The sequence below is a fragment of the Denticeps clupeoides genome, chromosome 5 (assembly GCF_900700375.1).
Source record: "Denticeps clupeoides chromosome 5, fDenClu1.1, whole genome shotgun sequence".
Taxonomy (NCBI): Eukaryota; Metazoa; Chordata; class Actinopteri; order Clupeiformes; family Denticipitidae; genus Denticeps; species Denticeps clupeoides.
Genome location: NC_041711.1, coordinates 25,109,444 through 25,136,190, shown reverse-complemented (window position 1 = coordinate 25,136,190; position 26,747 = coordinate 25,109,444). Strand labels below are relative to the sequence as shown.

Here is a 26,747-nt window from a genome sequence, read left to right as displayed (position 1 = left end):
TCATTACAGTACATTGGTAAGTTTACAGTAATTTTTCACGAAGAGGTGGAAAAGGATGTTGCACCAAATATCAGATAAGATAAGTCAGATAAAACGCTTGGAGCAACCGTCCACCTGCGTCCCACCGGGACTCACCAGTGCCCAGATGACTTCAGAGGAAAGATAACCAGCGCATGCATGCCCATGTTGTATCGGTCCTGGTGAAGGGATTAGGTATTCCCCGACTAGATTTAAAGAAGTGCCATTGTAGCGCGTGACCTGAGCCACTGTGGTGTGCTGATGTCTTCGTTTTCTTTTTCTTTTTTTTTTTTTTTAAACTCCCCCCACTTCTTTCTTTCACTGAAACCAGCAGAATAAGCTGAAACCCTAGTCCATTTGTATTGTGTGGACAAAGAAGCACCACTGGGGGTAGGTAGGCAGGTTGGAGGGGGTCTAGGGTTGTCAAGAGAAGCAAACAGGGTGGGGGAGCAATACCTTTGAGAGGAAAAGATGATATTAGTTGTTGCTTTTTTGTGTGTGCGGTTTGTGTGTGTGTGTGTGTGTGTGTGTATTTTCTGAATGGTAAAGGAAATTACATCAGTGTGAATATTCCAACTGGGAGAGGCTTGCTGGAGTGACTATAGGGCGGAGAGAGAGAGAGAGAAAGAGAGAGAGAGAGAGACTCTGCCCCACTCACTCACCGGGACAGCATTGTGGGAGCAGGAGCAGGAGAAGTAGTGAAAGAAAGAGAATCAGACAGACAGAGCGTAATGGCCACAGAAAAAGTCTTACACCCTTAGAAATGACAAATCTGCCACCACCTGGACTTACTGGGTTCGACTTGTCTGTTTATATGCTTGCTTTTGCCGGGCTTCACATCAAATGCAAATGCTGTCACTCCACAAGATGCACTCCAGGACAAAATCGCGGAGCTGTGATAATTACTTGAGCATAAAGGTAGGCAATGCAGATTTTAAGAATGAAAATGGTATTATATGTTGTGAACCTTATCCACATAATATGATGTGAACTTTATATTTAACCAGTGGTGGTATAGCTGTCGCTTTAGATACTTTGAAACGGTATCTTTAGAAAGTGATTTTTGCGAGATGTGCATTTTGGAGGACTGCCCGCCACAGTCAGAAGACGCCTACTTCACTTCACAGATATTAAGCAGCTGGTATTTCAGTGTCTGTATGGAAAGTTTTTGTGTCCTGTTGGCATCTGAGGCACCGTGCAGCTGTCAGGGCAGCTATACATTTTGGTTTGTGTCCTTAATTTAATAAATGCAGATGCGATGATTTTTCACCTACTAGGATACTTTGAGTGATACTTTGAGTGAGCCTGTAGACTGTAGGCTGGGAGCATCAGTGGGACTTTCCCAGTGTCTGAAAACCACACTCATCACTCTAACCCTTGTCCACTTTGCATTGTATTATTATTTTAAGGACAACTGACAGTATTTTTATTCACATTCCTAATGAATTCTTCAATTCTTTCAGCTCTTGCTCTTTCTGTCTGCATAATGCAAAGCACCATTGTTCATTTATCTCAGGACGAGTGTCTCTTCCTTAAACCCAGACATATTACTGATAAACCAAAATTCAGTTCTGCATTTGTGTTGTTGGCTCCCATGCTGTTTGTCCAGCCTCATTGTTTACTGGACTTTTTCTCTTGCCTTGGAGCGTATCCTTCCCATGTCCTATTTATGCATGTTCCATTGAGCACAATACATTAATTTGGATGGTTTTCTAGTTTTCGTTCTGTGAAAGTGGTGTTTCTATTTTCCTCATACCCAGTCAGTGATAGGAATATTGCATGGTTTTTTCAGGGACATTATCAAATGCTGAATGTTTCTCCATTATAATCTGCCATATTTTCATCCACTTTACTAAATCCAAGCTTTCAAATAGATACCCAGCAACACTACAGATATGTCAGATTTTCGATTTTTCACATGTTTATGTTTGAGGGGTACATGCCACAGTAGGTTTTATGCTGTACATTGCAGACAGCGAGGAGTGTTTTCAAAATTCCTTTTGGCACAAAGGGGCTGATGGACAAGCCTGCACAGTTTATCACAGGCAATCCCAGTTCAAGTAAGAATTTAGGGACACTCATTTAGGGACCTTTCTAAAGATTCTTCACAATTTGTGTCATTTCACATTAGTGTTAGGAGACCTCACACAGGCAACCTGAAGCACACCCCCATTTGCAGTCTGCCTGCATCCTTTGTTCTAGACATCCTTTGACTTTGATAAAAATGAGAATGAATAGATGTATTAAAAGTACCTTTTGATGTGATTTTGGCTTTTGGAGCTCTCTCCTGGCACCTGGATAGTATGGGCAGGTTTGTGAAACCTGTGCCCTTTGTTTGCTATCAGTCCTTCAGCATAGCCCTGTGGGACAGTGGCCCAGACCCGTGGGGGTCTCGTGTTACGCTCCCTCTGTGGCTTCATGCTCCACTGGAGGCCTGGTGTGCAGCTCCTTTGTGTCCTTGACCCACTAAATTCATCTGCTTCTGTCACAGGATGGAGAGAGTGGACCGGACAGGGTGAGCTATTTCAGGGTGACTGGGGTCAGCTTGGGAACTGTCTGAAATGTGTTACCACAACTGACCCCTGCGGAGAACCACATAGCTTCTCTCAATTAAACTTACGTGTGTTCACGTGCGACGTGTTCGCCCGCCGGTAAAGAGCTCCACGTTGTAATTTGGTCAGATCCAAACTTGAAATTACAGGGTGTTGCTTCTTTTTATTATTCTACTATGGTCCTTCATTGTGGAAAATGTAGCAGTATTTGACTGTAGACTATACAGTGTTGATGACCAAAAAGTATGTGAAACGCAGAGCATTTGTTTGTTTTGGCTGCTTCTGTAACAGATGCCAGTCTGCTTTACCCAAGGCTAAGTCAGCACCATTCCACCTGGAATGCAGATTTCAAGGCCATTAATTATGCACCCAGTTCCTCCACAGAGGAGCTTCAAGGGTAGCCGCAGTAAATGCTTCAGGTCCAAGAGTGCAGGACACCTCTCCACATCTATGGCCGCAGAATAGGGACATGTCAAGACCCACAGTGAGAAGTCCTGTCCCGCCTATGCTGGGATTGGAGGCTATTTAAAGCTGTTTTACTGAGGCTAGTCAGGTAAAATAACTCTCGTGCCAGTTTAAACCTCACCAATTGACTCCATGTTTGTCCTGCGCTTTCAAAGACTTGAAGGATCATTTGTTGTCCGCAGTCATGTGTTTGCCAGATTTTGAAGTCTGTAGGTGAAGTACATTTACAACCTTCCGTGTGACAGAGTCAGTTGTACATTTGGAACCTGAACCTGAAGGACGTTTTGTGTGCTTTAAAAATATGTAGTAAAGGCCTTCCTCCCATTGTTATCTTTCCTTCACAAAACGCCTTGTTATTCTTCTCCTCCCTAGTGAACCAGTGAGTAATGTCCTGCAACATTGTTGCAACACAGTCTGAATGCTGATGAAGGTGGGCGTTTTGTCTCTGAAGACACCAGAAATTAGCTGCTGAAGATCCCTCTTCAACAACGCGTGCCTTGTTGTGGAGTCGTAGTGCGTGTTGCTACATTCGCTCGCTTTCTAACATGGTTCCAAGAATGCTAAACAAATCAGCACATGGACAGCACAGGCCCGTTTCAACTGCAGGAAGGAAGCTTCTGCTGCCCTGCCGGAATTCTCAGGCTATGTCATTGCCACCGGCCTGTAATCAGCAGCAGAGTTCCTGTCACAGAGGATGGGTGAGGGAGAGTCTAGCAGGCAAAGGGGTGAAATCGAAGCCATGGTTCCTGACACACTAGGGTGAAAAAACAAGGTGTGGTGCTCAACCGACATCCCTACTGATCTACTCCGAATGTGCACGACAAAAGTGTTATTACATGTAGATCACATAGGAAAATGGTGGAGATGCTGAGATTTTCCAGTTTTTGTCCACTGTCCGTGACGTCACAATCACAGGTGTTTCCTCCATCACTAATGGAAAGGTCAATATGTGGGATATTTCCTCTGACTTCCTGTCCAGTGTATATCTGTGTCTGCCCAGTGGAGAGTCCCCTTTGGTCCCCTCCTGACCATCACTAGGAATCCAGAAGTGTAATAAAAACTTTGAAACAAACTGAAATTCATAACATTTTCATGCCTTACAAATGTCTTCTGTTTTTTCTGTCGCAATGACAGGACTCAGAGTCTCTGGACAGCTGCATTCAGAGTACCCTCTCCACCCTGTATCCACCCTTCAGCGCTACTGCAGCCACCGTCCTCTGGCAGCTCTTCAGCGTTGTGGAGAGGCAGTATCGCGGCGACGGGCTCCGCTGCTTTATTGATTACCTGTTGCCAGCTAAGAGAATCCTTCAGACCATCCAACAGGAGACATGTGTAAGTAAACTGGAGAGTGAGACCTTGATGAATTGATATACCAGGGACTGCAAGAGAAACCAGAGGAACTCATTCAGAGCAGTGTATGTACATCAACACACATTTGTGAATAAAATACTTTTTGTTGATGTGTTGCCATTCATTGTTGTTTCTGCCGAAAACCACATAGTTGAAATGCTTTAATAAGTATTTGGAAATCATTGGAGTGGGAATATGAGAGGGTGGGGAAAGTCAGACACAGAGTTCATTATTGTTCGGAAAACATTCAGAGCATCTTGTAAACGAGAATCTAAGACTGGCTGGAATTTGAAACTCTGGTTCAGAAGTGAAGGACTGATGCCTGTTTTGGTGTCTTTATTCCTCAAAGTAAAGTATACATATACATGTAGTTGTGTAAAGCAACATATGTCATTTTAGTAGTGGCCTAGCTTGCAATGCATAATATGCATTAAATCCAAAATGCAGAAATCCAAATCCAAGTTTTTAGTAGTTGATTTTAGCTCAAATTGTTCAATTTAGCTGTCTACAATTGCAATGATAATTGGTGAAATTATAGTCTTTTTGCTTGTTTTTTTTTTTTCCAGCTACGTTTTAAAGGCCTGCTGCTCTATCATGAGGGCTGGCCGCTATGCATCCATGAGAAGGTGGTTCTGCAGCTTGCTCCTCTACATAAAGTCCGACTGAGGCAGGGTGACTTCTATCTGCAGGTGGTTCCTCTGGGCCACAAGTCGGCCAAACTGGTGATCAAATGCCTGTCAGGCAGCGGGCAGGCTATCGCCGAGATCCCCATCGGAGAGAGCATGTATGGCAGCGTTTTCACGCCTGATTTCTTGCAGAATGTGGCCCGTGACCGCAACCTACACCCACTTCAAAACTGCCTGCTCACCACTGGATCTGTAGTGTATCGCACACCCTGGAAGAACATAGTCAATCCACTGTTTGTCACAAGTACGGCCAACTCCATCTTGCAGGCTCGCTGTGGTGCCAGGGCCTTCCGGGGCCAGCTGACCACCTGCAGCACCAGCGGCTCCACAGGAACCCTGGACTCTCACCGCAGCTCCCGAGACTCACTACACTCACAGGGTGGTGACTCCACCACCTCTGAGCCCATCCTGAGCAGGGCCCGCAGGGACACCAGGTTCAACTCTACTCCCACTGAGGCATCAGTGTCATACACTATGGAGAGGCGCACTAGCACACAGACAACCTGCCAAAAAAGCAGCAAGGAGATAGACACAGCCTTGGATGGGTGTGGAGACGGTGGGGTGAAGGAGAGAGGTATTGGTACTAGGACACTTTCCTTCAATACAGATCTGAGCAACCCTGGCCCACGGCGGCGCCACCCCAGAGACTCAACTGCCTTCGAGACAAGACGGATCTTTCGGAAATCCTACATGGAGGCCTTACAGAACCCCATGAACCTAGGCTCAAGCTCAGAGTCCATCCTGGAGGACGTGCAAGAGCATAGCTCAGAATCTAAGGACCGTAACGCCTCACCACCCACCAGTGGCAGCAATGGCAACTCCCGGATAACTCAAAGGGATCAGCCCTCCCGCAGACGGCCCTGGCTGGGGGGAGATGACTCGCGCCTGGGCTCCCCACTACTGCACCTCCCTCGGGGCCTCAAAAACACAGAGCCCAGCCGGACAGACAGACAGAGGTCCAAATCACTTGAACGGACTAACAAAGCCTCACAAGGGAAAGGTCACAGGGCACGGTCCTCCTCAGGGGGATCAGTTAGTGGTTCACCACGGAAACTCATAAACGGGTATGCTTTCCGGTTTGGCAAACTGGAATTGGAGGCAGCTCTACCACGTTTGGAAAGAAGGAATAGCGTTAAAGATGATTCAGGTAAATTATTTCTTGTTTCATTATCTTATTTATAAATATATTTGCTATGCAGAAATACCCTATACATCCTATGGGTACACCTTATAATTGTATTGTATTTGTAATTTTATTATAATTACAGTTTCTGACTTTCTGCTGATTTTATTTCTATGAACACATGACAAACATGTGATCACTGCTATAGTCACTGCTATATTAAAATGGTTACATACTTCTGTAATACCTGGACTCCAGTTGTCCTTTGGCCAGAAACTCACCACTGATGAATGAGGCAGTGGCCACGTGAAAATGGTGCATGGCATCACTGGCAGAATGGTGTACCTAATAAACTAGAGTTGACCAGTAAAGCGAGACGAGAAGGTAAATTACATGAACAATGCATTACTGTTTTCTATTCCCTACAGTTCTGTACACCATTATTGTACTGAATGTGTTCTATTGTCTACTTTTCATGTGTAAACAAAACTTTTTCCATGGGTGTACTCTGCATTTCTCTGCAGCCTGAGTCACTGGATGACTACTGACATCAGTAAATTAACATGACAAGGGATGTGGCCTCAGGCTCTAAAAACTTTTGGTTTGGTTGATACACAGCGTCCCGGTGCGTAACACTGTCCTCCAGCGCAGGATGATCTCATCATGTGGGTGACTGGACAGGTGCTGTTCTTTTTTACAATTTCTGAGTATAAACGCCCGGAAGAAAGACTAACATCTTCATGTATTTAAGCACATTTACTGACATGCCAGGGTGTGGTACTGTTGGTATTGGACCCGGCCTCTGTTTTCTGTTTTTGCAGTGAATCTCTGGTTGTAGCCAGCAGGGTATGTACTATGGGCTATGTCAGGTAAATGTTGCCAGCGAGATCTGAAGGTTTTGATTAGGCCTTACTGCTGTTGTTTAAAATACTATCAAAATTCAGCCCAGATGTGCATTCCTTTTGTCGGTGGGAAGTTTGGCTGACCATGTGTTAAACATGTACACACCTATACATGTCACATGACATGTCACATAACTCAGCTAAAAGCACAAAACAACCAAATCTATCTTAACAAAACACAGTTCCAACACCACACACATTAAACAAGCAAACAGCGTTGTAGGTGTATGTCTGAGAAAACCTCGCTGACCCGCATGCTCAGGGGTGACCATGCTAAATCACGTATCTGTTTGAAACAGATGCACTGCCGATTACAAGTGTACAGGTATCAGCAGCAGAAAAAACATAAACCCATATCAGAAAAGCGTGCCTTAACGTCTGTTGTTTTTAGCCATGGAACGCATTCTAGCGACTCTGTTTACATTTCAGACCTGTACTCAACACGCCATGTGTAACACGGAAATAGCCATTGGTCAGAATGGGGGATTGTCAAGAATGCGTTTTGTCCTCCACACCATGTGTTTGGCTCCTTGTGATTAGTGAATGGTGTAGATTGCAAGGCTCTTTTATCATCTGCCGCTTTTTCTTTACTTTGTTTTGTGCGCACTCTGTGATCTGCACTGTTTCATTAGTGAGCGAACTCTGTGTTTTTGCAAAGCGAGTTATGTACAATTTTGATATTATTTTAAACAATGTATATATCGCACACTCCTACCAGGGGTCCTTCAGGTTGATGGAGTGAATCTGGGCTGTAAGGGTGGAACTAATGTTAAGGGGTCGAGAGAAGGGCTGAGGGGGATTTCCCCGGGAGATCCAGTACAATCCCTCCTGTGCTTCAGACCCTTGTTTTCCCACAATTTAATGTCAGAGCCCTTCAGACTGGGCAGAAAGCCACAAAGGATCTGGTGACCGGACTGAGAGAGCCCAGTGTCACCAGCATTAGATGCCTCTGGCTCCTAGTCCATTTGGGACCTGACTACCCCGGTCCAAGCCAGATGGTTGGCCTCATGAATAATGGAGCCTATTGTACCTGTAGAGAGGCAGTGGCGATTGGGAAGATAGGCTCTCAAATTTTACGTGTCCTTATACAAGCACCATTCACGTTTGGAAACCAAAGATCAGCTGAGGTAGGGTGACTTTGTTCTGTGAACAAATGCCCATGGCTTTGAGGTAGGTTCAAAATATGCATGATGTGGTTGCCGTACGACATGCCATCACTAAGTCACCTGCTATTGATGTTCAGTTGTTTTCAAATGAATAAGGACAGACACTGACACTAACAGATATGAATCAGGTATTACACCAGCAGCAATATTGTACTCAAACATCATATTAAATTAATCACCTATATATATACAAAAATATTATAACCAATTTCATATATACATACAGCAGTTCTTTCCTAATGTTTCATCACCTTTTGTCAATTTCTCTTCATGACCTGGAAAGGTATGTACAGTTTGTTTATCAGCACTACCCGTGATTCTGGGTGATGATTTTGAAAAGGTAACAGAGGGTCAGCTTAGAAATGGGCTCACACTCAGCACAACCTGCTCTGCTATTCAATTTTGCCCTCATGTGAAAACAAAGCTATTTAGGAAGTGTGCAGCAAACAGGAGTACAGCTTTTCAGCGACACAGGAAGTGCTCTAAGTCTGGCAGGACAATGGAGCCCGTCAGAGGGAGGGGACAGAGAGCCCTGCTGCTGGAGCAGAAACCCTTTAGGAATGGGTTGCTGTGGTTAGGCCTGCTGCAAGGGCACATCACATAGACTGGGCAGAAGAATTTGGCATTGAGACCGGCTCACAATTACGTTGCTTAAAATACCTGACAACTACAAATGTGCAACCAATGGCAATAGTCTGTAAATCTTGTAAATAGTCTGTAAAAAAAAAATGGATCATTTCAATTGTTCAAGATAATATGTGACAAAGTCAAATGTTAATAATACATGTTTAGTGTTACATTTTTCAGTTTCAATGTTACTTCACTAGAGGTAGAAGAACCCACACCAGTAAACAGAATGAATGTTTGTGTTCTTTTCTGAGTGCAGTAGGCCCTCTTCGTTCATTCAATTTCTCATTTTGCTGCTAGATGTTTACCACCTGAAAGCAAAATGATGATCTGTCGGTGGTTGGTTTTAATCGTCTGGGAGGACGTACGCACGTTCCACAGCTGGCTGCTTCTCTGTTGGGCTAAGGGTGGATTTGGTGATGAGAATAAAAGACAACACCTGGTCAATGACTGTGAACAAATACTTTTGTTTTTGTTGATTGGTGTTTCTGGTTCAGATCCATACTGATGTTGAAATAGGGTCGCAATGCTTAAAATCTATAGCTTCAGTGTTCATGAGTTGATAAGTTCCATGTTATGTAATTTGTCTTCTTAAAGTGTAAAACATGTGGACTAATTTGTAATGTAATGTGTGTGTCAGTGTGTGTATATGCATCCTCCAGCATATTTAGCTGTCAGTCAGGGCTGATATACCCAAGGGCTCTATAAAGTGTAAGTCATCACCTGTACAGAATCTGCTGGGACACTCACGCACGTCTGCTCAGGTCCTCATAAAGATAATTGTGCTGATCTTGTGTTGACAGCAGCAGCTTGTCTTCTCTTATTTTCCTCAGGGCTTCACGAAGGCCCTTTTCACACACACACACCCCAGAGGAACAGCCACAGCGGAGACGACTCTCACCCGGCCAGACCCCACACGCCCACTGCACACTCTCCCCTCCCCACGCCAACCCACTCTGTCTGCAGCCTAAGCCTTCCCAAGAGCCTAGCAGAGGTCAACCAACAGCTCCTGACCTCCGGAGCTGTCACCATGCCTGGTAAGAGCCAGTGCTGGAGGGCTTGTGCTGTCAGCAGGGTGTGATGTTCATGCGCCACAGGGTGGCTATCCTTTTACCTGCACCATAGTTAGTCATGTGATAGCCTGACACAGGTCCACTGTCAGAATCATATTGTACTTTAACTCAAAATGCCTTTGAAGCATCTCCTGGGTCAGGATGTAGATGGCACCATGGCGCTGTGCTGGGAACTGTTGTTACTGTTACAGGCTCACATAGACAGTGATGTATTCAGTTCCCTGTAGCAGTTTGCTTGAGTGCGGCCCTCTCTCATTTCTCGCTTCTTTGTTTTCATCGCTCTCATTTTCACTCCCACACTCTCTTAATCCAGGTAACAGAGACCGCTGCAGGCGGCCCGTGTTGCAGGTGTGCACACGGAATCAGGTGTGGACAGAGGAATGCACCTCCTCCAAAGAGCTCACCTGTCTGCTCTGCTACTATTACTCCACTCTGAGGTGAGAATCCCAACCCTCTGTTGAGACTACCCTCATAGCCGTTGCCTTGGAAACATTCCCAAACACTTCCTTTGTTGGTGTGTAATTTGTGCAAGGCTGTTGTGGGCAAACGGCTGCGTAAGGCTACCGCCACACATGTAATGTGATACGTGTTTTCTAGATGAAAAAGCTTTTTGTGGTGACCACCGTGATGTTGATGTTTGGGTTTGTACCCCTAGTAAAGACAAGCGTGAGCTGGGTCTGACAGTTCTGGTGGACAGTCGGGGGCAGCAGGCCAGCCCAGCCCTGTTCTCAGCCTTGTCTGAGCTGCAGGTGAGAAGAGGACCCATCATCTTCAACTCTTTCATTCCAATCATCTTTACTCTTTACTGACATTCTACTGCAGTTTCATTCTGCCTGAACTCATGTCCTCATAGGCAATACATAACTAATTTGACTGCATGTATATTGCATTTATTACTTTTGTACATTTACATTTTTTGGATTTCCCGATTGATTTACAAAACTTAATTATGGGTGATTACAGGTTATGTATCCGGGACAGCAGTTTTCATCTGGTACAGGCATGGTTAATGGAAATGGCCGTTGATGAATTAAATTTGTGCATGAATGTAGAGAGGCCAATTATCAAATGATTTTGTACCCCAAAATCATTTTTTTAAATTATTAAGTAACCATTAACAGTAGTTTCTGTGACCTACACAATAGCAAATAGGGTGTCAGAGGTGGGATATTGGTCAAATAAGTTTTTTTGTCTTTTGTATCCTCGGGATTTCAAATGTGAAGTGCTCCTTGTGTCTCCTGGCTGATTCCTGCGCATTTTATTTGGTGGAAAGTACTGCCTGAGGAGAAGGCTTTTGGGAAGGCTTGTTCTCTCCTGTCATTTAAACTGCAGCCCGCGAGGGAACTGGCCTCAACATGCTAGCAGCTCAACAGAGTGAGACTGGGGACCAGGTGGGGGTGTAAGAGGCGTAATTAGGAGTGTCTTGGTGTCAGAGAGCACTGTTGGGTAACCCCAAAAAATCTGGCAGTAAACCACGAATCAACTCATTTGTTCTTCTTTTTCCATTTCCAAGGTTTTGCTACCAAATGCACTTTATTCCATTGTATTGCTTGTGGACAAGGAAGGATCAAACAAGCCTGAGAGGGACCTCCCTGTTCAAGTAAGTGTAAATCAAATGCCAAGCATGTTGACTTATTCAGAGCCTGTAGTCTTCAAGGACTGAATGAGAGGAATGTCTCCTGGCTGGAGATTCCACGCTGAAAGTTTGACTCTTTCTCTCAGATGAGTCATATATTAAGTGTTACATAATGGCTGGCACTCTATGCCAGTGCCTGAGAGCTGGTGAGGTTAGCACATCTCTGGCTTTGACAGCAGCACATCAGGCAGATATTGACAGATGGACTGGAAGTGATGTGTCTGCATGATGCTGCATGTCTTTCTAATCTTTCATCTGAGCAGCTGTCTGTCACCATGTCAGAGAGAGTGGGAGAAAATATAGACAAGAGATGGGAAAACATGGAGAAATATGCTAAGTGACGCCATCACAAGCTGCATTCCTCCTGTGTGACAACAAATCCCACAACCTTCACCTCTACATCTTTGCATGAACTATGCAAGGCCTAGATATGGAATATGTTGCAACTAATTCTGGGGTTTCTGTGATTTTGGGATTACTGGTCACAGGGTAACACACACAGTATCCCTTAATCACAATTCTGTCATTCAGGCTTGGAAATAAAGGCAAGAAATAATCAGCAATAAAAGCTACTTTAGAGTAGGAATATCTGAAACCACACAAACAGCAAATCCCATGAGAGAGCCAATTCAAATTCATTTAGATGCAGTTAAATTTATTCGTGTGTAGATGAGGGGTTTCTAGAATCAAGAAATTTTAAGTACAAAACCAAACTGGGATAAGAGATAATCTGTAACGTTCAGTTTAGTCTTGCATAGTTATTCCATATACAATAGAAAGTATATCCAAGGCAACAATATTCAAGGCCAACAGGATTGTGTTGTGCAAGACAATTATGATGCATGAAAGGAAAAGGTGGTAGTAGCCTAGTGGGTAAGACACTCGTCTGTGAACCAGAAGACCCGGGTTCAAATCCCACTACCATTGTGTCCCTGAGCAAGACACTTAACCTTAAGTTGCTCCAGGGAGACTGTCCCTGTAAATACTTTACTTTACTTTACTTTATTTAGCAGATGCTTTTATCCAAAGCGACTTACAATAGGATTACAAATACTGATTGTAAGTCGCTCTGGATAAGGGCGTCTGATAAATGCTGTAAATGTAAATGGAAAAGGTATTGGCTATTGTGAGATGTCAAGACATTGAATTCAGTTATTTAGGGGATGATGTTAATGTTAATCTCATCACGCTAAGGACTACCTGCTGGTTAGACAATTTGATATTGCTATTGCATCGTTATGCTATTTTAGTGCTCATTTTACTAAAGGAAGGCTAGTTGTATTAGCTTTGTAATTATTGAGTAATAATCAAAAACACCTCACACACACACTTATACACATTTACATATAATGCCAATTGCTAATTAGTGCAAGTGAGTTCCAAAGAATGCATGAGTTATGGGTCTGGAAATTTCTACTATTTTTGGTATGAAAATTAACTATATTAAGTCATTATATTTATGTGGATAACATATTTAACATAATTGTTGGGAAACATGCTGTCCTTTCTCCACAGTGTGATATCCTGACCGCCTTGAAAGCTTTGCAGAAGCACGTTGAACCCTCTCAACTCACAAGAGACCTGGAGGGACACTTTTTTTATGACCACTCCCACTTCATCCAGTTCAGACAGGTAAGGTCAAAGGACATGAGTCCTCAGATCAAATCTTTGCAGAAGTTGGGTCACAAAGGTGTCAGTGTGATTTTTTCTTTTAAAGATTGACTAATTATTGATCTTCATGAACACAGACTTTTTGTATTTAGCTTTGCGTATACCAATGCTTTAATCATGTCTTGATTTTTGTTTATCACATAGCAAGATTGCATTTCATGTCCTTTGTCTGAGTGTGCAGCATGCAACTGAAGTAAGTTTTATTGTGCTTCTGCACTTACACAACACACAGAAAATCGAGCCTTTTGCAAGCAGCTGCAGCAGGGCGGTGTCTTCCCTCAAGAGCTCCATCAGCTCTGTCAGCAACAGCAGCAGCAATAACCTGCAGACCTGCAAGGTCAGTGCACGTCTTTTGAATGTCGTTTATATCATAGATTACTGTATCCTTCAGTTAAGACTGTGCGTGTGTCCACACGTGTGTTCTCAGGAAGTGCAGGAGGCTGTAGAGCAGCAGCGGCAGCTGATGAAGTGCGTACTGGAGGACGCTCAGTTGAACAGACTGCGGCTTGAGGGAGGAACTTTCCTGGCCCGCATCAGGAAGGAGGAGGCCTGTGATAATGACAACTACAGGTTGGGCACATTAAGAGCTGAGCTCACCAACCCAGGGAGTGTTTGTGATTAGGCGACTAATCTGTTAAACCGCCTGGTTTCTCCTTTTGCACAACCAGTCCAAAATTCAGAATATACCCAGTAACCACACTGTCTTGAGGCCATGTCTTTTTGCAACTTATAGATTTCTTCAACATGTTTCAAATCAAACAGTGACACTGCCATGAGGAAACTTTACAGATACCTGATATTACCTGACCCTTGAGCACCACCTACAACCAAATAGAATGGCCACTTAAATGTTATTCTATTTTAGAATAATTGTAAAAAGCATTTCCTTATTGAAATGTGCATTTCCTCATTTCCTTAACTCTTTTTAGAGATGCTGTGGACATGGTGAATGCACTCTATAACCAGGTTGATGAAGAGGTCCACAAGCTGGTGATCCTGTCCAACAAGTCCCTTCAAGAGTTAGAGAGCCTTAAGGAGAGACGCAAGTTCGAGGAAGAGAGCAGTCAGGTGAGAGTCTCTCTAATCTCCACTGTCTCCAAAGTGCTGACTGCTGCCTGATTTCTCCAGTAAATATGATTTTACACAAAGCAGTAATGACAATGTATTTTTATGCAGATTAAGCGGTGGTTTAATGTGGAGGGAGAGAAGTATCTCGCCCCATTAGAATCCTACAACTTCTCTTTGGCTTCTGTCAAGGAGATGAAGCAGAACTTTGTCCAGTTCTCTGAAGAATCAATTGTAAATACCCTAATTTTTTCTTTAAAATTAAATACATTATATTATTCTTTGTTGTAAATAATGAAACCTAGACAAATACTTGAAGAACATGATGAAACCAACAGTTCAGAATATAATTGAATTTAGTTTTTGCAATGTATCTGTTTATATTTTCTCAGCAACACCAGAAGCAGGGTCTGATGTTGATTCAAGAATGTAAGACGGCTTCCTGCACTGCCCTGCTGGACTTCAAACAATACCTCATCTCAATCATGGACTGCTGCGAGAGGCGGAAGACTGAGCTGGAGACCGTGCAAAATTTACATGAGTTTTATGATTCGGTGAGTACTCTGCATATGCTTCTCCAGTGAACAACATACAGTCAGGGAAAATAACCAATTCCAATGCTAGGTTATCTGAACAGTGAGAGACATAGAAATAACAAAAAAAATAAAAAAAATCTATTTCAAAATACTTATAAATGAATTTGCATTTTCATGAATGAAATAAGTATTTGCAAAATGTGCAAAAGTACTTGGTGGCAAATCCTTTGTTAGCAATCACAGAGGTCAGATGTTTCTTGTAACCATAAGGTTTGCACATATCTAAAGGGGGAGTTTGTGCCACTCCTATGAACCGGAAGACCACAAATTCAAAAGTACAAATCCCACTTACTGCCATTATGTCCCTGAGCAAGACACTTAACCCTGAGTTGCTCCTGGGGTACTGTCCCTGCAACTACTGTAAGTTGCTTTGAATAATGGTGTCTGATTAATGAGGGCAGTGGTGTAAATTTTGAGGGCAGAGGGCAGTGGAGGGCCCTGTAATCAAAATGTTGCCGGATCTGCCAAGGTGCCACACACTGCTCCCCGGGTGCCTTTCATGTCTGCCCACTCCTCACTAAGGGTGATGGTGAAAAGCAGAGGACACATTTCGCCGTGTGCACCGTGTGCTGTGCTGCAGTGATTCACAATGACGATCACTTAGCTTTCACTTTTCACTTAAAAAAAATATTGTTGAAAAATAAAGTTAAGATAAGATAAATCTTAATAGTCTTTGTCATTTTTCAAGGAACAACAAATTTAAGGTGCAAATAGTTAAAGTTATAAATAGTTAAATAAAAACAATTCCTCCTTTAAACACGGCGTGTTCAGTTGATAATCAAGAGCTTGATTTGATCCTATCTGACCACAACATTTTCACCCAGTCCTTCTCTGAATCCTTTAGATGTTCAAAGATAAAACTGTACGTGTGCTTTCTTGAGCAGGGGGTCTTGCGGGCTGCAGGATTTCATTCCATCATGGTGTAGGGTGTTACAAACTGTTTTCTTAGAGACTGTGGTCCCAGCTGTTTTAAGATCATTTACAAGTGCCTCCTGAGCAGTTCTGGGCTGGTTGTACACTGTTCTAATTATCATTGAATCTCCACTAGGTGAGATCTCACGTGGTGTTCCTGACTGAGGGAGACTGGCAGATATTTTATCAACCTTCCATTTGCAAATAGTCACATCAACCGTTGTCACACAGCTGCTTGGTGATGGTTTTGTAGCCCATTCCAGCCTTGTGTAGGTCCACAATCTTGTCCTTGACATCCTTGGGAAGCTGTTTGGTCTTGGCCATGGTCCAGAATTTGGAATCTGAATAGACTGATCGCGTCTATGGTGTCTTTTATAAAGGTAATGAGTTGAGAAGGCTCCTAATGTCAGCTTGTTACCTGTATAAAAACTGTGAACCAGAATTCTTGCTTATTGATATGAGAATCAAATACTTAAAGCAAAGCACCGTCCCCACACACTGCTCCCCGGGTGCCTGTCATGACTGTCCACTGCTCACCAAGGGAGATGGTTAAAAGCTGAGGACACATTTCATTGTGTCACCGTGAGCTTTGCTGCACTGTTTCACAATGACAATCACTTCACTTTCACTACAATTTCATTTACCATTGAAATTAATGTCAAATTAATCAGCAATTAAGTTTCCCCCACTGTATAAAACTATATTGTTAGTTGCAATAGTGCAACTTGTTGTCATTTAAAGATAAAATATATATATGTTTTTCCCTGTAGGCAAACCAGTGGATGGATCACTGTCAAGACTTTTTCCTCCAGCTGAGAATGGACAGCAGTTACTCGCCAACTGTAGTGCAGATCCTGAAGGACTACCACAGAGAGGCCACCAAGTTCTCCCTGGAGAACTTCAGCTCCCTCAGCAAGATGGTAGCCACACTCAACAGCAGCAGAGAGTCTGAAAGTTGGAGTGTGTTATGGCAAAAGTGTCAGCAGACCCGTGACCAGCTGGAGGAAGCCTTGGCAAAAGACACCTCTACAGAGACCCCTTCCAACCATCCAGTGGAAAATCATAGCTTGGCCAAGCCAGTAGTGGACAGTCTGACTGAAGATCAGCTGCCTTGTGGAGGAGATTCCAGGATGGGGATTTTACCTTTCAGAAATGAGGATGAGAAACCCCACTCTGATGGGCACGTTTCCAACAGTCAAGCTGTCTTCCTACCACAGTCCTCCTCCTCTCCGTCCTTCGACAGGCAATTTCCCTTCCCCCCAGAAAGCAACAGGCTCAGCCAGAGTGTCTCTGCGTTTGATGACACGGACAGCGACTGCACTGTGGACTCTGCTGCTTCCTGCCACTCAGAGCCTGTGTACTCTCCTGCTACCCACCACCGTAAACATCCGCTGAAGAAGATCATGAAGAAGACGCTCAACTATGAGCTGGCAACACCACGCGACAACACTGGTTGCCATGGCTACACGGGTGTCTATATCAAGGGCCTTGAAGTAGCCAATAATGTTTCGGTTGAGAAGAAGCTTCAGCGTCCAGATATAAAGAGTCCTGTGATAGGCCGAAGTCGGAGTCTGTCCTCCCCATCTAGAACCCATATTCACCAGACAGACGGAGATACCAAGAGGCAAAGCAGGTAAGTGTGGGCAAAGCTACAAGAAAAAAGGCATTTTGTTCCTGTTGATATGACATGAAACAGCATCATGTGCATGTCAGTTCATAGTTAATTACCAAGTAAGGTTAGTTGATCTGTAATTTTGTGTAAATAATAACAATTGAATGAGTAAATAAAGCAGCCCTGGATATTCCACTGTCACTGCTGGGCACTGCTGGGCTCACAGCCTGCACCGATCAGCCTGACAGCAAGGCAACAGGATCACGGACAGCTACCGCTGATTTGGTGTCTGTGATTAGAGCCCTGTCAAAGGGAAGAGACTGCAGCGGGACAACGCTGCTGCATTGACGTGGACCATTACTTACACTGTGCAGTTGTTTCAGCTCCTGACAAGTTGTCACACGCCTTCAGGTTGTTTTCTGTTTCCTTTTCTGGCCATTGCGGCTGTTTCCTTTGTTGTTAATAAATCCCTTATCCTTATGATATCCCGCATCTACGCCTCATTCCCCCTTCGACCCCAAGACATGACATCCACATTATATAAAAAGATGTTTAAATACTGGGTGTATCATCACACTAAAATAATCAGACATGCAAAAAGATAAAAACATTTTAGCATGCAAAGCATGCAATGAGTTGTGAAAGAAATATATCAAAGATCTTATTATCCAAATAAGATATACTACATATTAAAACAAAGAAACTAAACACAAAAGGATGTTAAAATAATTATGTATTTTACAAATGTCAATTTTATTTGTCACATACACAGCGCAGAAGTAATAATTTATGTCTGGCATTTTTGGAACACATATCATAACAGCAGATATTTTTTACTGTAATATGTAATATTACAAAGTCCTATTGATGTTTATTGTTGTTGTTCAATGTTTTAACATGAAAATAAATGTTCTACCCTGCAGCAAGGTCAAGCACATCATGGATGAGATGATAGCCACAGAGAGGGAGTATGTGCGCTCGCTCAGCTACATCATCGAGAACTACTTCCCAGAGATGGAGCGCCTGGACCTCCCACAAGACCTGCGTGGCAAACGAAGCATCATCTTTGGCAACATGGAGAAACTGTGGGACTTCCACAGCCAATACTTCCTCAAAGAGCTGGAGCATTGTGCCCACTCACCACTGTCCATCAGCAGCTGCTTTCTGAAACATGTTAGTACAACAAATGATGGTATTAGCTGAGTTAATATTTTATACATTATTTCAACTACCAATAGCATTATTAAAAACAGTTGCATAAATATTATGGCTTAAATATTAAGTGTTCTACAGCTATAAACGCTGTATTCTTGTTTCTACTGTTCACTAGGAGGATCAGTTTGGTATGTATGCCCTCTATAGCAAGAACAAGCCCAGATCAGATGCCTTACTCACCAGCCATGGGAACAGCTTCTTTAAGGTGAGCCAACAGCCATTCATCTAAAGCAAATCTTCAGCATCAGCATAGGAAGGAATATTTTCAACAACGTTTCCACTTATTTTCCAGAACAAGCAGGTGGAACTGGGTGATAAGATGGACCTGGCCTCATACCTGCTAAAACCCATCCAGAGGATGAGTAAGTACGCCCTACTGCTGAAAGACCTGATCAAGGAATGCAGCCAGTCACAGGAGCAAGAGCTTAGTGACCTCCGTACTGCTGAGGAGATGGTCAAGTTCCAGCTACGCCATGGCAATGACCTTCTTGCAATGGATGCCATTCAAGGATGTGATGTAAGCAATAAATTGGAATTGGACTATGAGTGGTAATTTATGGTTAATGGTAAAAACTTGTTATAAATTGCATGTTTGTGTGGTGTTACAAGTGAAGATCCTGAATGTCTTGTGCAGGTGAACCTTAAAGAACAGGGTCAACTTCGGTGCCAGGATGAGTTCATTGTTTGGTGCGGGCGTCGAAAATACCTCCGCCATGTTTTCCTCTTTGAAGACCTCATCCTCTTCAGCAAAACTAAAAAGATTGAGGGTGGATATGACATTTACATCTACAAACAGTCGTACAAGGTAAAAATCCAGTATTTTGTATGTCCTAATGCTGTAATTATGATGGGGTTTATGATACGTGTGTCAGTTTCATGTCTGTATGAAGAGGAGTGGCTTTCTATTAGACAGGCCTGAACTCACAGAAGGACCCCTCACTAAATCTAATAGTGATTATGCATCAGTCAGTCCTTCCGTTATCCCCTTAACAAACATGCCAAAATTTTCATTTGTTTTTGCCGTCCTTAGTTCACATTTTGTCAATGAGGTGAAGTGGTGGCCTAGAGGTTAAGGAAGCGGCCCCGAAATCAGAAGGTTGCCGGTTTGAATCCCGATCCACCAAGGTGCCACTGAGCAAAGCACCGTCCCCACACACTGCTCCCTGGGCGCCTGTCATGACTGCTCACTAAGGGCGATGGGTTAAATGCAGAGGACTCATTTTCATCACTTCACTTTCAGAAATGCCAGTTTGATTTTTGTAAACAAAATAGTGACACCTGCTGGCTGTCTTTAAAGGCCCCCTATTATGGAAAATGCACTTGGTGAGATTATTTAACACGCCAAAGGTTTGGAGACACCTTCTCATTCAATGTGTTTTCTTTATTTTCTTGACCATTTACATTGGTAGATTCTCACTGAAGGCATCAAAACTATGAATGAACACATGTGGAGTTTTGTACTTAACAAAAAAAGGTGAAATAACTGAAAACATGTTTTATATTCAGTTTCTTCAAAATATCCACCCTTTGCTCTGATTACTGCTTTGCACACTCTTGGCATTCTCTCGATGGGCTTCAAGAGGTCATCACCTGAAATGGTTTTCCAACAGTCTTGAAGGAGTTCCCAGAGGTGTTTAGCACTTGTTGGCCCCTTGGCCCCTTTTGTGGTCCAGCTCACACCAAACCATCTCGATTGGGTTCAGGTCCGGTGACTGTGGAGGCCAGGTCTCCACTTTTTGTGCCTGGGGACTGCAAATAGTTAACCATATTACGGGTAAATGTTCTGTTGGGGTTCGGGATGTGTGTGTTATGGGGATTTAATGTAGCGTGTGCAAGGGGAGAAACTTTACACTGGGACATAGTTGTGTAGGTCTGGAGGAGAAGAAGAGATGCCTCCCTGTTATTTGGAAGCCGGAGGAGTAGGTATTGGCTGTTGGTGCCACCTACTGGCTTCCGTTCAATAAAAAGCGTTATTCCGAAACCCCCATGATTCAGCTGAGTTCTCCTTTCCTGACCTCGCGGCAACGGCTCGTCACAATAGTATATAGTATGAGATTACAGACGCAGCATAAATTTCCTTTATCGCAACTCTTTGCGATACAGATATCACATATGCTATTATCGCGATAACGATAATTTTTCGATATATCGTGCAGCCCTAATAGTTTGTGCCTCTTCGGTTGTTGTGGTTGTTTATTGCAGACAGCAGAGATTGGGATGACGGAGAATGTGGGTGATAGTGGCCTGCGCTTTGAGATCTGGTTCCGTCGCAGGAAATCTCAGGACACATTCATCCTACAGGCCAGCTCAGCCGAGGTGAAGAGCACCTGGACAGCCATCATTGGCAAGATCCTGTGGAGGCAAGCGCTACGAAATCGAGGTAAACCCAAAAAGTCCTAACTCATCTCTGCATTACTAGTGGAACTACATTGTTTTCTGAGCCTGTAATAATGTCTTTATTTATGTCTCTTCACGTGTCTTTATATACAGTACAGGCCAAAAGTTTGGACACACCTTCTCATTCAATGTGTTTTCTTTATTTTCATGACCATTTACATTGGTAAAGATTCTCACTGAAGGCATCAAAACTATGAATGAACACATGTGGAGTTATGTACTTAACAAAAAAAGGTGAAATAACTGAAAACATGTTTTATATTCTAGCTTCTTCAAAATAGCCGCCCTTTGCTCTGATTACTGCTTTGCACACTCTTGGCATTCTCTCGATGATCTTCAAGAGGTCGTCACCTGAAATGGTTTTCCAACAGTCTTGAAGGAGTTCCCAGAGGTGTTTAGCACTTGTTGTCCCCTGTGCCATCACTCTGCGGTCCAGCTCACCCCAAACCATCTCGATTGGGTTCAGGTCCAGTGACTGTGGAGGCCAGGTCTCCACTTTTTGTTAAGTACATAACTCCACATGTGTTCATTCGTAGTTTTGATGCCTTCAGTGAAAATATACCAATGTAAATGGTCATGAAAATAAAGACAACACATTGAATGAGAAGGTGTGTCCAAACTTTTGGCCTGTACTGTACAAATGATACATAGAGCACCATTTTTTTTATGTATTATTTTCGAAAAATAGAAATGAAAGAACTTTGAAGTGGCTTTTAGAGTCTAGATAGAATCTCTGTCTTTTTTATTAAACACTACTAAATTTACTCATTACAGCTAAGAAAGGCGTATTCTGAGTATTGTCCATACTGTTTATCATTCTTTGTACCTATATTTTGGAAAAGTCTTCTGAATTCTCCACTGTAGAGCTACGCATGCAGGAGATGGTTTCCATGGGAATCGGTAACAAGCCTTTCATGGACATCAAACCCAGTGAGGCAGCCATCAGTGACCGGGCCGTTGACTACATTATGAAAGGGTCAGGTAAGCAACACACACTCTCAGTCTTACTATAACCCAGCGTGTCGCCACAATGGACTCTTGTCTTTCTTGCTTTTTCTTCCTCTATCATGCCTGCCACGTTAACTCATGTTTATTTCTCACCCTGTGAGGCTACAGGGGGAAAAATGCCCTCTGTTTTTCTTTTTTCATATGAATTGGCAGGAAAAGCCTTTATTAGAAAAAAATTACTTTACCTTATGTGCAATTTTTCCTTCTGCAACATCAGTATTTACATTTCACCCAGAACATCCAAAACCCCATTCCCTTAACATGATGTAGATTTTCTTTCGTTTTTTTATGTAATGTAATTTTTTTATTCATATAAATCCATGTGAAACAAGAAAGAAACAGAATGAAAAATGGTTATTGCCTGATCTCTGTAGCCCTCTATTAGATGTAGTCGTCCGTTTATTAAATATAATTCAGATTTTATTTCACTTACTTCAACTGAGCTGTTACCATTTAGGGTGGTAGTAGCCTAGTGGGTAACACACTCACCTATGAACTAGAAAACCCAGGTTCAAATCCCACTTACTACCATTGTGTCCCTGAGCAAGACACTTAACCCTGAATGTCTCCCGAGGTGGGGGGGGGGACTGTCCCTGTAACTACTAATTGTAAGTCGCTCTGGATAAGGGCATCTGATAAATGCTGTAATTGTAATGTAAATGTAAATTTTATGGGATTATGTATTTTCTTACCAATCCATAGCAAAAGGTTCCTCTGCAACAGGAATCTGGAAAATATTTCTTGGTGACTACTAGTATCATGTTTTCATCAGCAGCGTGTGCATTTGTGTGTGTGTGACCTTTACAGAGTCCAGAACACGAGCATCCATTGCCATCACCTCATTTGACCACAGCACCCCTTTTAAACGCCCCCACTCCACAATCTCCAACTCCAGCACCTCCTCCTCCAGCAGCCAGTCTTCATGCTCACTGCTGGGCTCCCTCAACCTTCACTTGTACCCCTCACCAGGGCACCCACACCCCCACACTCTACCCAACGGACCCCCCTCTGCCTTTGGCCACTGGCCCTACGACTGCATTGAGGAGGATGAGCTGGAGCAGGACACGGGTAGTCAGCCCTCTATGAGTGAGTGCTTCTGCAAGTTTCCATCAACATTTTGGCAAGCATCATTTTTATAATCTGGAGTTAATACCAAGCTTTTTCAAAAGGAGCCATTCATGCTTCTGCATATTTAACACAAGAAAAAGTCACAATATGTATTTTATTCATTGTGTATTTTTATACTACTCATAGACCTGTATACATGCAGCATTCACTGAGACTTGCATAGAGACATAAGAAAATAATTTATTTGGAGCAATGCGTGTTGAAGACAGAGGAAGACCCAAAGTGCAGGACTGCAGCCATCAGCGTTAGGGTGCAACCTACAGTTACAGATCAGAAATACATGCTCAAGACAAACAGTGTAAATGATGCAGCAGATTTTTTTTGTTCAGTATAAAGATTTAGTACAAAAAATACCTGTGGTTCTAACCCACTGCAACTGAATTTGGTTAGATTTTTTTGGTCAGTTTATCTTTGGTGCAGTGACAGAATTTTATAAAACCCCCTCACCACAAGATGCAGCAGGAAATGTGTCTCACTTGCTTGATGTAGATAATCTTGTAGCACCAAATATCTTTATGACATACTTCATACTGTATTCATATTTTAGCACATTAATGTGTTTTGCACATTTTGTTGTTGTTTTTTACTTATTATTTCTAGTTAAAGTTTGGCACTGTGTGGACATAGCATGGTTAAAACTGCTCAGTCTGAACTCCGCAGTCCAACACACCCTTATGGATTGTAGAATTAGGGTTTTCTGATTTATTTTAAAATTGGTCCAGAAATGTCCAGTGATTGGACATTAACTTGCAGGGAGGGCCTTCACCCATTGGCTGTGGATGACAACTCTCTATCAAAAATATTTTTGAACAGACCTACCATTGTAGGATAAAACACAAGAAAAAAATCCATACCGTGGGATACCTGCACCATCACAGACTCAGTATGGACAGCAAAATAAGAATCTCATTGCACTTTTACATATATGACAATAAACAGAAAGGGTTAGAATATTTGTCAGGAATTTAGGCATAGGCTGTACTCTTGCATCTCTCTCAACTTTGACTGAATTGACTGAAGAGAAATGATCTGCTGTCTGGTGAAGACCAGTTTGTTTCGTCTCAGATTCATAAACACTGAGACTAGGACCCTCTGGAATGAATCCAGGACAGCATGAAAGTTAATGATGAGTTCCCCAGGGTTCAATTCTCGCACCTGTTCTTTTTGCACTGTACCTCTTGGACTGTCTCAGTCATGTCAAGGCATGGTTGGCCCCTAACTTTCTATGTCTTAATGAAGGCAAAACTGAGGTGATTATCATTGGGACCAGAGACCGCCAAATAGATTTAGGTCCTTTTGATAACCACTTTTGATAAAAAAAGGATAATCATTTTTATGGCAATATTCTTATTTGTTTCTATGACTTTTATTGTTTTATGTTCTTATTTCTATTGATTATTCTTGTTTTTGTCTTTTTGTGCAGCACTTTGGAAACTTTTTTAGTTTTTGTGCTGTACTTGTCAGAACAACCCCCTTGTCCTTTTCCTGGAGAATTTATTAAATAAATAGTTCAGTTGAAGATGAAAGTGAACCTGTAGTAATGTGCAAATCCATTAAAATATAGTTTTTCTTTATTGGCCATGACATCCTCAAGCTTTTTCCAACTGTGTTCATTCTTTGTGAGGACCTCAGTGATCTCATTTGTTTTGTTGTGTGTTTGCCTCTCTCAGTTACAGAGAGCTCAGAGACCTCGAGTGACAGCACCACTGGCCTCAGCTCCATCACCATCTCAGCTCATTCTAGCATTGTCATGGAAGCCTTCCCTGGAGAGAGCTCCTCTTTCCTGTGCTCCTCATCCTCGCCATCCCCTTGCCCACCTCCAGTGCCCCCTTCCCTCTTCTCAAAAGATCAGGATCTCCAACCACTGGCCAGCAAGTTCATCACTGCAGTAAGTGACTCTGTTGTGACTTTTCACAGCCAATGTGTAAATAAGAAGAACTTAATTAAGAAGAAGTGTTTTCACTCATTATTTTTCTCACCACATTTTTTTTGCCAGAGCCAGACACCTCATATAACAATAGGCCTCTCAACAGTAGTTTGACGCAAAAACATTTTTTCTCAGTAAGTAGCTGCATTGTGTCTGCAGTCTCATTAGGGCTGGGCAATGCTTTTTAAAATATTTTTTTTTATTTCTGTGATGGTGATTTATTTCTCGTTTCATTATACAGTATGGGCTCTATTTCAAGATGCATTTGACCACCTCACTCTGGTGCCATGTTGCTCATTTCTGCTTTTTAAAAGTAAAAGTTCATATATTCTATTTTATTCTGTTCTATTGAGACAAACACTGTCACTGAAGATATTGTGAGAATATTGCCCAGTCCTAACTTTCATTAACAATGTGCTCAATGTGAATGAGGTTGAACCTGAGTACTAAAACTGTACTGTGGGCTTTGCTGGTGTCAGTTGCATGGGAATTGTGTGCTGAGCTTTGTGAGTGACTTTGTAAGTCCTGCTGGTTTCCTGGTTCTCCTGATGCTTCTTTGTGTCTTGTCAAAAAACAAAACGTTGCTTAAATGTTCTGATTGCTGTGCAGTGATTACAAGTTGTGATCACCTTTCCAACAGAGATGGTACTATAGATGAGAAGAACATCAGTTCTGAATTTCTGTGCTGGTGACCGCACCCAGCATGTCTGTTGTCACATTCCTACAGCTCTGTCGTTTGGGTGCGGAGTGTGGGTGCAATACCTATCAGAATGACTGTCTATTTTATTCTCATGTTTTAATTACTTGAAATGACTCATAAAATTAGTTCAGATGCAATATTTATTTTATCTTTTCAAACTCAAAATATTGCTAAAAGAGGCATAAAGACTCAATGAACAGACATTTCAGTGATTTTACATTTCTTCTGTCTCTACAGCTGTGAACGTTCAGTACTAACGTTCTATATGAACTGGAGGAACTTTGGGCAGAGGGGTCGGATGCAGCTTGTTTTAAGACTGGTTGAATTTGGAGCACTACGTACAGCACTCACTCCCTTCGGATCAGAGAAATGGATGGATTTTATTACGATCAACTGTTCATTAGGGCACAAAAAAGTGTCACAAATGCTGGTACTTCACATCATCGACTATATATTTGATATGGTGATATTGAATAAGTAGATGTGTACCACTGTCTATATTGTAGAGTTTTTTACTCAGTTTTTTGGAGAAATAAAATGTCATGATATGTTTAAAACAAGTAGCTTTTACTTTAAGCTTTAGCCCTTGCAGTTATCACTTTCCATTTGTTAATAAAGACGTGTTGTACAAACAAGTATTAAGCATAAAATGATCCTTAAATTTTTTTCTAGTGCTTTAAAATGAGAATTTTATACATACTGTGTAAATAAATAAATGTTTTGCCATTTATTTTGGAGATTTATAATTTGCTAAACTAGGCTCTGTAGGTTTAGTATACACGCTGAAGAACTGACAGAACAGAGCACATTGGTTTTTAGAACAGAAAAAGATCATGGTGGTAACACAGCAGTACCTGTTACATGGTGTTGATTTTGCAAACTTTCAAGATTTTTTTAGATTTCGCTGCTCTCTGTGAA

At 42.5% G+C, this 26,747-nt stretch overlaps 1 protein-coding gene across 2 annotated transcripts; it reads left to right on the top strand.

Annotated features, from left to right (window-relative positions):
- Positions 1-667: 667 nt before the first annotated feature.
- plekhg4b (pleckstrin homology domain containing, family G (with RhoGef domain) member 4B) lies at positions 668-26,559 on the top strand. 2 transcript variants are annotated; one of them, XM_028981561.1, is made up of 24 exons: positions 668-936; positions 4,170-4,367; positions 4,952-6,218; positions 9,723-9,926; positions 10,276-10,399; positions 10,618-10,711; positions 11,476-11,562; positions 13,114-13,230; positions 13,502-13,606; positions 13,697-13,839; positions 14,199-14,337; positions 14,446-14,568; positions 14,727-14,888; positions 16,613-17,475; positions 18,378-18,627; positions 18,785-18,874; positions 18,962-19,186; positions 19,304-19,474; positions 20,872-21,049; positions 21,931-22,047; positions 22,882-23,160; positions 24,873-25,090; positions 25,199-25,263; positions 26,067-26,559. In XM_028981561.1, exons 1-23 carry the CDS (start codon positions 862-864, stop codon positions 25,241-25,243), a joined length of 5,274 nt encoding a protein of 1,757 aa, XP_028837394.1. In that variant the 5' UTR covers positions 668-861; the 3' UTR covers positions 25,244-25,263; positions 26,067-26,559. The 2 variants fall into 2 exon arrangements, with proteins under 2 accessions (XP_028837394.1, XP_028837395.1); XM_028981562.1 differs by lacking the exon at positions 25,199-25,263.
- Positions 26,560-26,747: the final 188 nt, after the last annotated feature.

What these genes read in the sequence shown, in the direction of transcription:
- plekhg4b (XM_028981561.1), top strand. Translation starts at nt 862, where the DNA reads ATGCAAATGCTGTCACTCCACAAGATGCACTCCAGGACAAAATCGCGG. An exon ending in CCATCCAACAGGAGACATGT is followed by an intron (nt 4,368 to 4,951) that starts GTAAGTAAACTG and finishes TTTTTTTTCCAG; the next exon opens with CTACGTTTTAAAGGCCTGCT. An exon ending in TACATGAGTTTTATGATTCG is followed by an intron (nt 14,889 to 16,612) that starts GTGAGTACTCTG and finishes TTTTCCCTGTAG; the next exon opens with GCAAACCAGTGGATGGATCA.